The 14587-nt window shown below is 44.8% G+C and overlaps 1 protein-coding gene across 11 annotated transcripts in view; it reads left to right on the forward strand.

Moving 5' to 3' along the window:
• cacna1aa (calcium channel, voltage-dependent, P/Q type, alpha 1A subunit, a) overlaps positions 1-14587 on the forward strand; it is a 64337-nt gene that overhangs the window by 11233 nt on the left and 38517 nt on the right. For all 11 annotated transcript variants that reach the window (XM_078083923.1, XM_078083929.1, XM_078083932.1 and 8 more), the window contains exons 2-16: positions 2354-2460; positions 2547-2686; positions 8042-8133; positions 8783-8935; positions 9102-9289; positions 10589-10692; positions 10822-10937; positions 11737-11781; positions 11932-12015; positions 12667-12873; positions 13214-13326; positions 13518-13630; positions 13712-13843; positions 13956-14028; positions 14410-14527. In XM_078083923.1, coding sequence (XP_077940049.1) covers positions 2354-2460; positions 2547-2686; positions 8042-8133; positions 8783-8935; positions 9102-9289; positions 10589-10692; positions 10822-10937; positions 11737-11781; positions 11932-12015; positions 12667-12873; positions 13214-13326; positions 13518-13630; positions 13712-13843; positions 13956-14028; positions 14410-14527 — 1785 coding nt within the window. The remainder of the gene's footprint in view (positions 1-2353; positions 2461-2546; positions 2687-8041; positions 8134-8782; positions 8936-9101; positions 9290-10588; positions 10693-10821; positions 10938-11736; positions 11782-11931; positions 12016-12666; positions 12874-13213; positions 13327-13517; positions 13631-13711; positions 13844-13955; positions 14029-14409; positions 14528-14587) is intronic.

Consider the following 14587-nt stretch of genomic DNA (forward strand, 5'->3'; position numbering starts at 1 on the left):
ATTCACATCTCTCTCTCTCTCCCCCAGTTCCTCCCTTTAACTCTGTCACGTTGCTATATATAGTCAGTGAGGAACATAATGGAAACATAATGCAGGGACAAAATGTGCCAAGTGATCATCACTCTCCCTCACACACCCACCCATACACACACACACACACACACACACACACACACACACACACACACACACACACACACACACACACACACACACACACACACACACACACACACGCACACACACGGACACATAGAACAGTCATCCCACTTGGGGAGCATTTCTAATACACAACATTCGTCCCTTTGTCCCTCCTCCTCTCCTCTGTGTCCCCTTAGTTGACTCCTTCTTTCTGTCGTTCCCTTTTTTCAACAACTACACCTTCAACTTTCTCACCATTTCACGCATGCATACATGAACACACACTGACATTTGTACACACTCGCTGCTGGGGGGCAGGAGGGCTAATTGAGTGGTGCCCTGGGTGTTCTGATAAATGCGCGTGTGCGTAGAGAGCGGTCACACAAAGACACACACACAAGGTTTGGACCAGGCTTGAGCCGCTTTTCAGATGTAACGGACGTGTTCCACATGCACACATGATGTATGTATGTTTCCATAAATAGCCTCGTCGTTCAGTTCCTCCCTTCTACCAAGGGAATGACGGCTCCCGAAGTAGGCAGTCAAGTATGAAGAAGGCGAGGAAGAGGAGAAAGACCAGGTGACAGAGTGTAGGGTGCAGTAGAAAAGGGACCGGGTGGATTTGTTTGTCTAGTCAAAATGTGTATTTCTACTCCACGTGTTGAAGATATGTACACAGAGTAACATCATTAATTACTCGCTCTCACATGTCCTCCCTACATTCGTCCTCCTCCCTTTCTCTCGCTCACTCGTCATCTCCTCCACATATTCGCTCTTGCATTATTTCTCTCTGTCACTCTGTCTCTCGCTCTCTCTACCCTTTAAATGTACCTATTCATCTTGTGACCTTAACGAGACATGGAGATTGATTTAAGGAGACCGCCACAGTGTGTGTATGTGTGCTGGTGAGAGAGAGAGAGAAACACAATTAGATTTACACTGACACACACCGTCTGCTCCTTTTTCGTCTCTCCCTCTCTGAACAAGCCCCTTAGACGTTGTGTACGGAGAGACAAGCGCCGATGTCACACTAAATCGCACCCAGTGTCCAGGCAAGCTATTACACACTTTAATGTTTGTGTGTGTGTGTGTCTGTGTGTGTGTGTCTGTGCATTTGTTTGTCCGCGTGGGCGGTAGTGTTACCGGAACATACACTTAGCATATTTAACTGACTCATAATGATGACTTGTGTGTGTGTGTAGATGTAAATAGGCAGCAACAGCAACAGAGAGGCCACCGGTCCCTTTGAGCCGCCGTCTGAATCGCTCACACTCTCTGAAGTCACATTCTTTGCCACCGTGCCACATCGTACGCAGGGTTTACGTTTCGATTTTGCTGCATGAATCTGCACATCAACTAGGAAATTGTTCTTTTGTTCATGAGCAAAATAATTCATTCTGCTTGTCCGCTGGCTTCATCTTCATCATGGTCCAGTGTTGGGCAAGTTACTGAAAATGAGTATTTAGTTACAGTTACTAGTTACTTCTTTTAAAGGTAATTGAATTACTTACCAGTTACTGTGTATCAAAAGTAATTAGTTAATCTGGAAAGGAACTTTTGCTTTGCTTTTTAAATGTAATGAATATAAATAGTACTGAACAGTCAAACACAATAAACATATTTTTTAGACCTATTTATTGTAATCAACAGGGCAACAGGCCTTCAAATCAAGCAATAGTACAAAAGTCCTTTTTAATACTTAACTTCATACAAAATAACAGTTTCAGGCATTTGCCTGAAGGCAACTGACTCGACAGTTGACAGGATGCATCTCATCTTCAACATAGCGAGCAATCAATCTACTCAGCTCTGCCCGGTTTATCGGCTGCACTGCGGTCCGTGTAAAGTGGAGCCGTGGTTGTTTGCGTGGAGCGGCGCCTGCAGCATCCGCGGGCCTTCGCTCTTTCGTCATGAGCGACGCGATGCTGTTTACGTGCACGTACGGCGACTATTCTGAGACACACAACGTTTGGTGGCCCCAGCTATTTGGTGCTGACAGGCAGCTATTTACTTACTATTTGCCGGCCCTCCGCTTCGCGTCACAAAAGAGAGTAACGCGAGTAACGGACTCATTTCAATTTCAGTAATTGTAACTGCGTTAATTTATTTAACCTTTCCGATTTGCACTACTGTACTGTTTTCTTCAGCAATATTAGCATGTGAACTGTTTACCTTGTGGAGACTGTGTTTGTTCCTTGACTGACCTTCCTCACTCCATTTGAGTGGATGATTCTCGCCACCATCATTGCCAACTGCATCGTCTTGGCTCTGGAACAACATTTGCCTGATGGGGACAAGACGCCGCTGTCTGAGCGCCTGGTACGTTAAACGGGCGCCATACAGCACGCACGCACCATCATCATCATCAGGCCTACAGTGCTGACCAATGTTTCTCTCCTCCTCAGGATGACACAGAGCCGTACTTCATCGGGATCTTCTGTTTTGAGTCAGGAATAAAGATTCTGGCACTAGGTTTCGCCTTCCACAAGAACTCCTACCTGAGGAATGGATGGAACGTCATGGACTTCGTGGTGGTGCTCACAGGGTGAGTGGCAAGCAATTGACCAGCAGAGAAAACATTGAAAACGCATAAAAATGAGAGAAAAAGTCCTGGAAAATCCTGTCAACGTTATTCTTCTTCCTTGAGTATCTATCACAGCTCTCCGAAACAGAAAGCATTGTCGTCTGAAAGACGCAATTTATGGTCGGGATCATACTAACGTTCAAATGGTAGTTTATGGAGTGGGTATTTGTAAAAAGGCTGCTCTCGATTATGTTGTAGAAACGCTCTCAACACTAAATCAGACTTGCGCAGACAGGAACAAATTAGCCTGTGGCTCAATCCCTGTCTGTTGCACCTGCTACATCATCGCTGCAAATGGACGAGTTCCGCGAAACGATCACTAGAAAAGAGTGAGAATCCCGAATAAATCACGGCTAGTGTAGATGTGTAGATGTGTGTGTGTGTGTGTGTGTGTGTGTGTGTGTGTTGTGTCTCTGCTCCCCGGCCTTAATGAATGGCCCCATTCTGGGAAAGGCAGCGGTCGGATCACAGAGCGGAACTGCAGGCAGCCAGCAGCCTGGGTAGAGAACAAATGTCACCACACTATACTCAGGGAAGGAGGGCGTTGGGAGGAAGGGGGGGGGCACGAAAGAGAGGGAAGAGCCATTGGACAGAAGGTACGAAGCAAGGACGGACAAAAAGGCGCGGGTGTCTGTAGCAGTCAGAAAGGGGAAAGAGAAACCAGGCGTTTACAGTAAAATAGCTGTAACATAAAAGAGGACTTCAGTTGTTATTTGGACACTTCTTAACTGCAGCATTGGGACTATTGGGACGAAGGACGGGAGAAAATAGATAACAAATTGGATTCACACAACTAAAAAAGGGATGATGAGCAAAACCATTGTGTGCAGATACATACAAAGGGCTTCATGTGTCAGTGAAGATGAAAAGATACCCTGATTCAGCCATGCCAGATGGTTGTGTTTTTTCTATTGATCCGTCCATCCATATGGCCAAGTGACTTGGCGGTGTCATACTGTTGCTTATGTACGGGGGTAGTTTTGTCCAGTGATCAATGTGATTTACATGCCTGTGATTGCATTAGGGACCGGTTAGTCAGCATTAATTGCTGATACGGCCACAATACATTTCACAAAGCTTAAGAATGGCCTTTTAATTCCGGTTTCAGATTGTATCGACACACTTAAAGCCTGGATGTCTTGTTTGTCCTGTTTTTTCGACCAACTTTTTGCAGCAAAGCATTGAGGAAGTCACTATACATTTTGACAGCAGTTTGCCACCCGACCATCACACACAGCAGTGGTACCATCAGCTCGGGCTGATTGTTGCATGTTTGTGTTCATGCAGGCAGTAATTTGGAGAGCTTTGCGTCGTTTTTTCTGGTAATGCATGAGGGAAACTATTGACGCTATTGACTCACACACACACACACACACACACACAAAGACACACACGCAGCATACGGCAGTGAGTCCCTTTGCTTTAATAACGTAACGAAACCCCAGGAAATAGGAGAGGACATAGGAGAGGTAGAGCAGAAGGAGGTGAGGCAGTCCTGAAAACTTCTCACATGATCCCCCTCCCCCTCCTCCCCCCTTCTGTTTGGACAGTGAAAAACTCTAAGCAAGCATGACACAGCAGTATAATAGTGTTCTGGTGGAGATGGTGATCCAACATGCAAGCGGGTAATATTGTCATAGTCAATGCCGAGGTGAGAGTCGAGCCTGTAATGTGACCCGTGGTTAATGTTTGAAGCTTCAGATCACTTCCTGTTTTAAGTGGCCATTGCTTTGTTGCTGGAGGCTCCTAAGACCGTCTTTAGGTTACATTAGCAATATTTTATAGTGTTCTGACATTCTAGTATTCCTCTGAACAATAGACGAGACGGTCTGAGAATAGAATTGGCGCTCCATGTCTGCGTTTGTGAAAAATGTATTGTAATATGAGTGCACTATTTTGCGCCAATAACAAAAAAAAAGAAGAAGAAAACGATGCGTGCGTTCTGCAATGTAAGCAAATTCATACAACACAACTAGTGGCCTTCGTCTCTGCGTCCTTTGTTGTTACTTACAGCACACGTACTATACATTCCCATGATACATTATGCACAACAACTGAAGTCAATGCATTTTACACCCGGACACACACACACACACGCGCTTTGTTGTGCTCTCTCCATGAATGGGGTTCGTGTTTTTGGCAGTGCTGCTCTTTGAAGATGAAAGACTACTTGGCCTTTCCATCCACCCCTGGACAAAACCTTTGATAACACACACGCAATACACACACACACACACACACACACACACACACACACACACACACACACTCAGACACACACACATTTCCTCTTCAAACATCCCTTTCCATTTTCTACTCAATCCTAGTGCACTTGCCTGCATGACACATAAGAAGATAAATACGCAAATGGCACGTAACATGTCTGAATAGATTAGCTATTCAATCCCCGACCTTATTGGATGTCAGTGGATTTGTGTTCACCCTTGTTTCAGTTCCCAAGTGTTATGTGTGTGTGTGTGTGTGTGTGTGTGTGTGTGTGTGTGTATGTGTGCGCGCTGCTGTAATAAATTACCTGAGAGATTTGGCCCTGGGAATAAGCTAGTTGTTTTTTATGCCCACTATCGATTATTAGTCCAATTAACCAGAGTTTACAGTCGTGCTTTGCATTGCATCTTCCTTCTTACACCCTTGTTCAGGTTCTTTTTATTAGACACCAGTGGTACGGGGGGGGGGGGGGGGGGGGGGGAGAAGGGGGTGCAAGAGAGATTTAGCGACCCTTTTTTTAACCACCCCAATCCTTTTAGAAGGATTGTGAAATCATGCTCACTGGAAGTCTTGCAGAATAAAATGCATTTTGTAGAGATCGTGAACAGCAGATGCCACATTCGAGACAAGAAAAGTGAGAGATAGAGAACAGATGAAGCGACTTGGTGAATGATGTGCACAGATATAATTGGCCACATTTAGCTGAAGTCAGCAGGAAAGCAGGCGGAGAGAGCGAGGAAAAAAGATTGTGTTTGTATAATGTGTTGGGGTCCGATGGGAATGGGTCAGTGGGGAGATTGTGGCACATCAGAAGTGCTTAATGTGACTGTGCGACATCTGCTTACAGTTTAGTTGTGTTTACCTGTGTCTGTATTTGGTTCAAGTTTATAATATGTGCTCTAAGTAGCATCCGTGTCCCAGTCTGGTTATTCCCAATGACCTAGTTTCTAGTGTACATATGTGAATAAAATGCTGCACACTCAAAATGTTTCATCTATGCATGGATTGAGCAGATGTGTGTGTATGTGATTTTCTGTATTTGCCTGTATAAGTGGGTTTTTATTCTGTGTGTTGTGATCCATTTACATTAGAGACGGGAGAGAGGCAGGAAAAAAAACAATCAATCAGGCTCCTCCCTTGGCCTTGTTACCAAGGTGATACAGAGATTCTATCAATGAGCCGAGGTCCCTGTTGCCATGGAAACACTTATGAATGAGAAAGGGCCCAGTAACCGTGGAGACGGTGTGAATGACGAACCGCCTCATCGGCTTGACACTTTTTGTGACGCTGGATGCTGTTTAGAAACTGAATTCTTGGTTTATTATTATTATCATCATCATCATTGTCTTCATCTTTTTTTATTTTAAATATAACCATAGTCCAGTTTACACGTGTAATTGCATGTAACTTTTCTCAGATGGCTTCTGCATTGCATTCTCAATTGTGCAGATTTACACAACACAAAACGTGTGCGTGAGTGTTGATTTCTGCACGCAGTGAGGAACTTCCTCTGTCAGCAGTATTAAACCGTTCCTCCACATATGCATCCACACCCATAGAAAGGAATGAAATGATGCTTCAGGCATAATACTGTAAGTCCCAACATTTCCAACGTGGAAATTACACGGCTCACTGACCATAATATCAATTATCATTCTGCACTGAGCTCCCTGTCTGAATATATTCTCATTCATCATTTCTCCCTTTTCTGTTTATTGTCTTTCTTTCCCCTCGTACAACACAAGACGCATTTCTCCTGCCGTTCATACATCACTTTCCTCTCTCTCTCTTTTGCCACGCTGTGTTGCATTGCTGCAGCGTTCCCTGCTGCCGAGCATCTTCTAAGCTAATGTGAATCCTCTTGAGCAAAACTCTTTACCTGCTTCACTGAAAATAAAAGAATATTTCAAAGTACATGAAGCATAAGGAAATCACTTGAACACTTGAAGGTGTATATATTCTAGACTATATTTGACTTTTTTTGTTATGATAACTGTTTCTAGAATCTCTCAGACACACAGTATATTTGGCAGTTCTGAACAGCACTGTTCTTAGTAACCAATTGGCTTTACATACCGTAAAATGTGAGTTGCCATCATTTATCAACCACACACGCGGCTGAATCAAAGTTTTGCCTCGTGACCAAACCAGGGACCTCTCAGTTACAAGTCAGCCTCTGGTGAGGCATTGGATATCACACAATGTCATTACAAGGACCCCGGCCTACAGGGATGGAGCACCTATACCACTGGGTGGGGGCTTCCTGGTAATTCGATACAGCGTTCACCCACAGATCCTGGGTCACTGATACTGCTCCCTTCATGCCGTTCTCGTGGGTTTGCAAGCCAAGCAGACTGACTTCAAACCCCCGCTGAAGGCTCTGCTGTGTCACTGGGGCTCTTAGCGAAGCAGAGGAAAGTGGAAATGTGTCAGAGAGACGGAAACAGAGAGGGAGAGAGAGAGGGAAGTGGGAAGAAGGATGATTCACAGCGTGCGTCAGACTCGGGAACTGACTGCAAGTCTGGCGGCACAAAGGAACATCTTAACCATTTGAAGAAACGCACTCACACGCCGTTTACGAGTCTTCATCCAGAAGGTGAGCTACAGGTGCCGTGACACACATGCCGTCACGTTTACTCGGCAGCCCGGCGAGACGAAAACGCCTTAAACGTACCGCGAATAAAACTAGGCGGAAACGAGCAACTCAGCAACTCTCCGACTATCTCTCCGCTCTAACCTTCCTCTTTGTCCCTCAATCTTCTCTCTGCTCTCTTTGTCCCGTGCTCCTCCATTCCCATCCGACCCTGTTACGAAACACTGTCCCTTCAGCCCATCGTCCTGATACACTTCTCCGTCCGACTTCACTTGTCAGCTCTATTGATCAGCGCCGCTCTTAGAGGATTTAAATGCGCTGCTCACACAGTTGCTTGTAATGACCTGGCGTGGGGTGTTGTTGTTGTTGAAGTGTGTGTGTGTGCGTGTGTATGTGTGTGTAAAAGTGTGTGCAGCTGACTGACACTGACAGGCTTGACTCGCTTGAATATTGATTGCCCTTGCACACTTTTGTGCTTTTATCCTCCACCCCTCTAGGATCCTGTCCACCGTGGGATCAGATTTCGACTTGCGGACCCTCAGGGCTGTGCGAGTGTTGAGGCCCCTCAAACTGGTGTCCGGCATTCCCAGTAAGTCAAAACTCTTCATTTGACATTGAAAATAAGGACTTTTCACATTTTTCTTTGTCCTTAGTTGAGGAAATTGTCTTTTTTCGTATGTGCAGACCCCTTCCCGAGTTTATTAGAAGATCAAAATATCAGGAAGAAGCTGTTTTATGCAGCTTCTGTGTTATTCTGCATAATGCAGCCAAAGTGTTCCACCAAAAGTGTTACTTCTCTGCTCCTTCTTTAAATGTTATACTGGCAGCAGTGTTCCAGCAGCACTGCAGTGTTATTAATAGCCCGGACGCCACTACAAGGCTGAACAGGCAAACCCGGGCTTACTCATCATAAAAGTCTCTGAGCTTCCTGTGAAAAGCAAGTTGGAGTTCCATTATAATATGTGATGTTATGTATACCTTTTGACACAAAACAACATCAAATTATACCAAATGTTCCATTTGTTTATTGTGCGACCACAGGTATCGAATCTATGGTTGTTATTATGGAACCACTTCCATTCAGTAGGACCAGCTGACAGTGGAGGACATGAAGGTGTTTCTCTTTAAAGGGGTTAACTGCTAAATAAAAAGAGAGAGGAGGGAGCACGTTGCTGTGTTTGTTGACAACACATCAACATTGAAATTGCCGTATAACAACTCGACACTGTGTCCTCCAGGCTTACAGGTGGTGCTGAAATCCATCATGAAGGCCATGATTCCTCTGCTGCAAATCGGCCTGCTTCTTTTCTTTGCCATCCTCATGTTTGCCATCATCGGCCTGGAGTTCTACATGGGGAAATTCCACACCACCTGCTTTGACAATCACACAGGTAAGCGAGTGTGTTTGGTTGTGCCGCAGTCGATCGTTAAACGCTTTGCCCCGATGAAAACCTGTTGGTTCAGACTTTTAATACTCAGCCAAATGTCTTTTTCACGTTCATGCGGCTAATTAATCGGTTGTTTCGAAACACCTCCCCTGCTTTCACCCATGTTCAGGGGAGATCCGAGAAGAGTTCCCATGCGGGACCGAGCCCCCGTCGCGGCTGTGTCCGGAGGGCACGATGTGTAGACAGTACTGGCTGGGACCCAACTACGGCATCACACAGTTTGACAACATCCTGTTTGCCATCCTCACCGTCTTCCAGTGTATCACCATGGAGGGCTGGACTGACCTGCTCTACTACGTACGTACTGCAACGTCCCCAAGAAATGAATGTCAAATAAAACACTGAACCGATCAAGAATCATTTTCAATGATTTAAAAAAAAAAGAAAGAAAAAAAAGGTTGATTCTGCCCTTGAAATGGGTACCAGGTCTCTAACAGTGTCATCACAGATGCCGAAGACATCGATCAGGCTCTTTGAGTGTTACTGTTGTCGTTTTCCTCCTTTTGTTCCCTTCCGTCGCTCCCTCTCACTCTGTGCTCCCTCTCCCCGTGTCCCTCCTTCCCGTTGCTGCTCTATATTTAAAAGGACCTGTTCAGTCCGAGTTATTCTTGCAGATGCTGGGGAGGGACGCGATGAAAGTTTAATGGTAGAGAAGGGAAAAAAAAGGTCTGCGGTTCAGTCGGTGCACAGCGGCAATACCAGCGCACACGCAGGAAGAAGAAGAGTTTGGTGGAAGGAGGAGATGGAGGGATGTTGGAGGAGGCCGTGAGAAGTAGGGCGCAAAGTGGAACGGGGAAGAGCCGGTGTAGAGGTAAAGAACAAGTGCGCGGTGAGACGGGAGGGAAAGATTGGCCCAAAAAAACGGAAGGAAAGGAGGAGGTAAAGAGATAGGAATGAAGGTAATAATTAAGAAACATCAACATTGATGACATGGGGGGGAGCAGGAGAAAAGGGCCTCAAAGAAGCATGCAAAAGGAGAAAACAACAAGGAGTGAATAAAGAAAATGGCGGGAGTCTGCACAGCAGGATGGAAGAGGCAGAAAGGGAGGGGCCGAAGCATTCGGTATACATTATTTACTCTGCACCGAGCAGCTAAATAGAGTGGCAGATATGCATTTACTTATTGAGATGACTTAAAGCAAAATCATGTCGGTCCTGCTGTTGTTTATATTTCCTACAGCTCTTTTGACTGCATTGACCTACATGTGTTCTAATTCTTACTTTGGACATTTGGTGATTACTTTCAAGCAGTTTTCTGACCTGTTCACAAAAAAACGCACACATTTTTGCGTTCCTTTGTAAGCAAGACCCACACTGTTTTATGCTAGTAAAATGCACCGCAATTTGACAGGGAGGCTTAATAAATGACGCTTGTGCACTGCACAAACAGACCGCAACCGTATGCCATCAGTTGATTGATGCAGCTGTACCCGTCCTACCTTTGCCTGTTTCACGGCCTCATAGTGGGTGTTCTGGAGACGCAAGGATGGATGGATGTCGAGGTTCATCAAATCTTGGCTCATTATAAGTTGTGGAAAAATTCCCAGAGCAAATCATTCATAACTTGGTCGGATGTTTGTGCATGTGTGTTTCCAGAGCAACGACGCCTCAGGGAGTGCATGGAACTGGATGTACTTCATCCCTCTCATCATCATTGGCTCCTTCTTCATGCTCAACCTGGTGCTGGGTGTACTGTCAGGGTAAGTGTGTGTGTGTGTGTCTTTTGTGAGAGGGTGTTTGAACTAAAAAGTGCAAAGGTAGCTACATTCGAAACATTTAAATGTATGTGGTGTGTGCGTGTGTGTTTGTGCACGTTTGTGTGTCCGAAGGGAGTTTGCCAAAGAGAGGGAGCGTGTGGAGAACAGAAGTGAGTTCATGAAGCTCAGAAGACAGCAGCAGATCGAGAGGGAACTCAACGGTTATCTGGAGTGGATCTGCAAAGCTGGTATGAGCAATAAACTGCACGTGTGGGCCATTTTTTTCACACACAAAGACACAAACAAACAGAAAAAACACAAATTGCGTTTTCGATGATCAATCCACACATTGAAAAATTGCACGTGATTTTGTTATCATTTTTTTTAAAGCAACTCAACACCTTCTGTTGGTACTTCATAGTAAAATTCTATGAATGAAGATTCTGTGAAGCAGCTGCAACAAACAATTACCTATAATTATCTATTTAAATGAAATTGTATTGCACTGTGATGCCTTAACATCACAATTCACTACCATACCCCTAAATAATCTATCAGGCATGTTCAGATTGTAGGTTCACAATGCAATACAAACTTGAATTACAGCCAATACCTGCTCATTGTTAAATACAAGTGATTTGTTTTATATTGCTGTAGTGAGGATTAAAGACACTTGTGTGATGGTTGGATAGCGAAGACCAGCGTTGTCCATTCCGTTATCTCTCTTTTCTTTTTATTCTGACTCACCTGCTGAGGGCAGGAAAGATGTAGAGACGATAAGACCAATGAAGGGTCGGACATGGGATGCAGCAGATAAAGCGGGAGACAAAAAGCACAGAACCTTTGATCTTCTTGAAAAGATAATCTACATGAAAACAAGGAAGCTAAAATGGGAGGGATGAGCAGCGAGCACAGGTGCAGGCCAGGGACTGTTTCCAGGTTTTAAATAAAATGAGGAATTGTTGATAACAAAAGGTTGCTAGATATTGTTGTCATCAATCATGTGTTACATGTGGCCTATTAACATTTTTCATATGTGCTTTGTAGAAGAGGTCATCTTGGCGGATGATGACAATGAAAACGAATACGATGGTATGAATTTGTTCCTTTGGTTGTTTTTTTTTACGGTGTTTGTGAATGCCCGGCAGGGATTTGTAAAAAGAATATTATTGCATTGAGCCTAACTCTAATGCTGTGTTATAGATTAAACACCCGTGTGTGTGTGTTCTCTTCTATCATTAGGCTCCCGTAGAAGAGCCACAAAGAACCATAAGAGCAAAGCTGAGCTACTGAACCCGGAGGAAGGAGAGGGAGACCTGGCAGTCGGTAAGATACCCTCTCTCTGTGTCACACAAACACATCACCCAAAGGCAAAGGTACATACAGATTCTTATATTGCATATCAGCATTACCTGAGCCTCCGTTCCTCTCTTCTCCTCTGGTGCAAGGCACTTCTCTCCTCACGTTACCCTTTTCACCTTTCGTTTCTCCTCCCTTCTCTTCCTTAACCCCTCTTTCTCCAGCCTTCTCAACCTACACATCGCTCCCAGTTTTTGCAATTTAATAAAATCTCTTATGTTGTATATGTTCATGACATGTGGACTGCAGGAGACGCTGCTCAGCGCAGCACACTCTGCTACATTGAGCACGGATGCTTCCGAAAATGAATGATTTGTTAATAATTGCAGTAACATAGCAGTGTATACAGTAGGAAGAAGGGGGTATTCCAACAAGGAAAACAAATAATTATTAAATAGCTGCAAAAGCTTTGGTGGAAGTGATGTTGTACTGACCTGCTCTTCGCATCAGCAGACTGATCAGTCAGATTTGTGTATCATGGAAGCACATTGATTTGTCAACTGACTGAAACTGACGCTGCTTCTCCAAGATACCAACGGATCACAATGTCGCCAAAGAACTAGTATTTGCGTCACCGTCGAGCTAATATTGAACCTTTTGCTTTGTTCTTGGCTTCAGGGTCACCCTTTGCCCGCGCCAGCTTGAAAAGCTCCAAGCTGGAGGGATCAGATTTCAAGCGGCGGGAGCGGCGGCTACGCTTCCTTATCCGCCACGTGGTTAAGTCCCAGCCCTTCTACTGGACCGTGCTGTGCTTGGTGGGCCTGAACACTCTGTGTGTGGCTGTAGTGCACTACGACCAGCCAGATCCACTGTCAGATTTTCTATGTGAGTGGGAGGGAGGAGGACACACGCATACGTTGTGCGAGCGTACACTGGTTATCTGCACAAATACTCTCATCACAGATTACTGGAAGGGAGTGGGTGTGTGTGACTAAATCCATGAGAGAGCTGACCCAACCAGTTAATACAAGCAAATCCAAACACAGTGTCTTCCTCTAGCACATATTCTGCCCACATTATATTTCCACAAACACAAATGGGAACAATCTATTTAGATTAAACTAAATGCAAAAAAAATGCAATACAACATATTTTAAATGCATGCTAAAATACTTCTTTCCATTCCTTCTCCTCCTTTTCTTATTGCCTTCTTGCTTCCGTGTAGATTTTGCTGAATTAATCTTCCTGGGGATATTTTTGACGGAGATGATGGTGAAGATGTACGGCCTGGGGAAACAGGCCTACCTCACCTCCTCCTTCAACTGCTTCGACTGCATTGTGAGTCCCACAGCTCTCGTGGACACTACACAAAGATACAAATAAACACACAAAGGCGCAATTTCGCGAGCAGACGCACACGTGGGAAATAACCGCGCACAGAAACAAAAATACACAGTTGATCTGCTGATATGTGCACTGCTAATTCTGATGACTAACCATATGCTTGCTTATGCCTGTATTTGTACCAGGTGATATGTGGTAGTATTTTTGAAGTGCTGTGGTCCATCATCCAGCCGGGCACGTCGTTCGGCATCAGTGTCCTACGAGCTCTCAGGTTATTGAGGATTTTCAAAGTCACAAAGTAAGTCAACTGTATTGTAGTTTCTATTTAATTTCTGATAGTGGACACTTCTCTCAATCCAAGCGCATTTCCTTTTTGCAGGTACTGGGCGTCTTTGCGTAACCTCGTCGTCTCTCTGCTCAACTCCATGAAGTCCATCATCAGCTTGCTGTTCCTGCTCTTCCTCTTCATAGTTGTCTTTGCTCTCCTGGGCATGCAGCTCTTCGGAGGACAGTCAGTGCCGTTTCCTTTTACCTCGGATGCTCTCTCTATACTCCTCTCCTTCCTCTTTTAAAGGTTTTCATTTGATATTCTGCTAAAGCACTTTTTTCTAACCCCCTGCTAGGTTTAATTTTGAAACTGGCACTCCTTCAACCAACTTCGATACTTTCCCCGCAGCAATAATGACAGTGTTCCAGGTGAGCAGGGGAGACGATGTGAAGGGGGGGGAGATGCTGGTGGTGGAGTGGAATAGTGGGAGAAGACGGGGGTTGGATTAGGACAAAAGCGCTTTAAGGACTTAAGGGGATTTACACACAAGGGAGTGAGATAAAATGTAGGATGCTACTTTCAATTCTTAAATATCATTAGTCCTAAAACAGAATTGTACTAAAGGTTGCATTTGTATGTGGCTGAGGGTTGTTTTGAGCCTTTTTAAAGAATGCATATTGACTCAAAGCAGAATCGTAATTAAACTGCTCAAATGTGTGTGTGTGTGTGTGTGTGTGTGTGTGTGTGTGTGTGTGTGTGTGTGTGTGTGTGTGTGTGTGTGTGTGTGTGTGTGTGTGTGTGTGTGTTAGATCCTGACTGGCGAGGACTGGAACGTGGTGATGTACGATGGCATCAAGTCTCAGGGCGGAGTCAACAAGGGAATGGCCTTCAGTGTCTTCTTCATTGTCCTCACACTTTTTGGCAACTGTATCCCTTGACCGTGAAAATGCTACAAAAATGCAAATATGCTTTAAATTGTTGTTTCGT

This window comes from Gasterosteus aculeatus, chromosome 11 (assembly GCF_964276395.1).
Source record: "Gasterosteus aculeatus chromosome 11, fGasAcu3.hap1.1, whole genome shotgun sequence".
Classification (NCBI taxonomy): Eukaryota; Metazoa; Chordata; class Actinopteri; order Perciformes; family Gasterosteidae; genus Gasterosteus; species Gasterosteus aculeatus.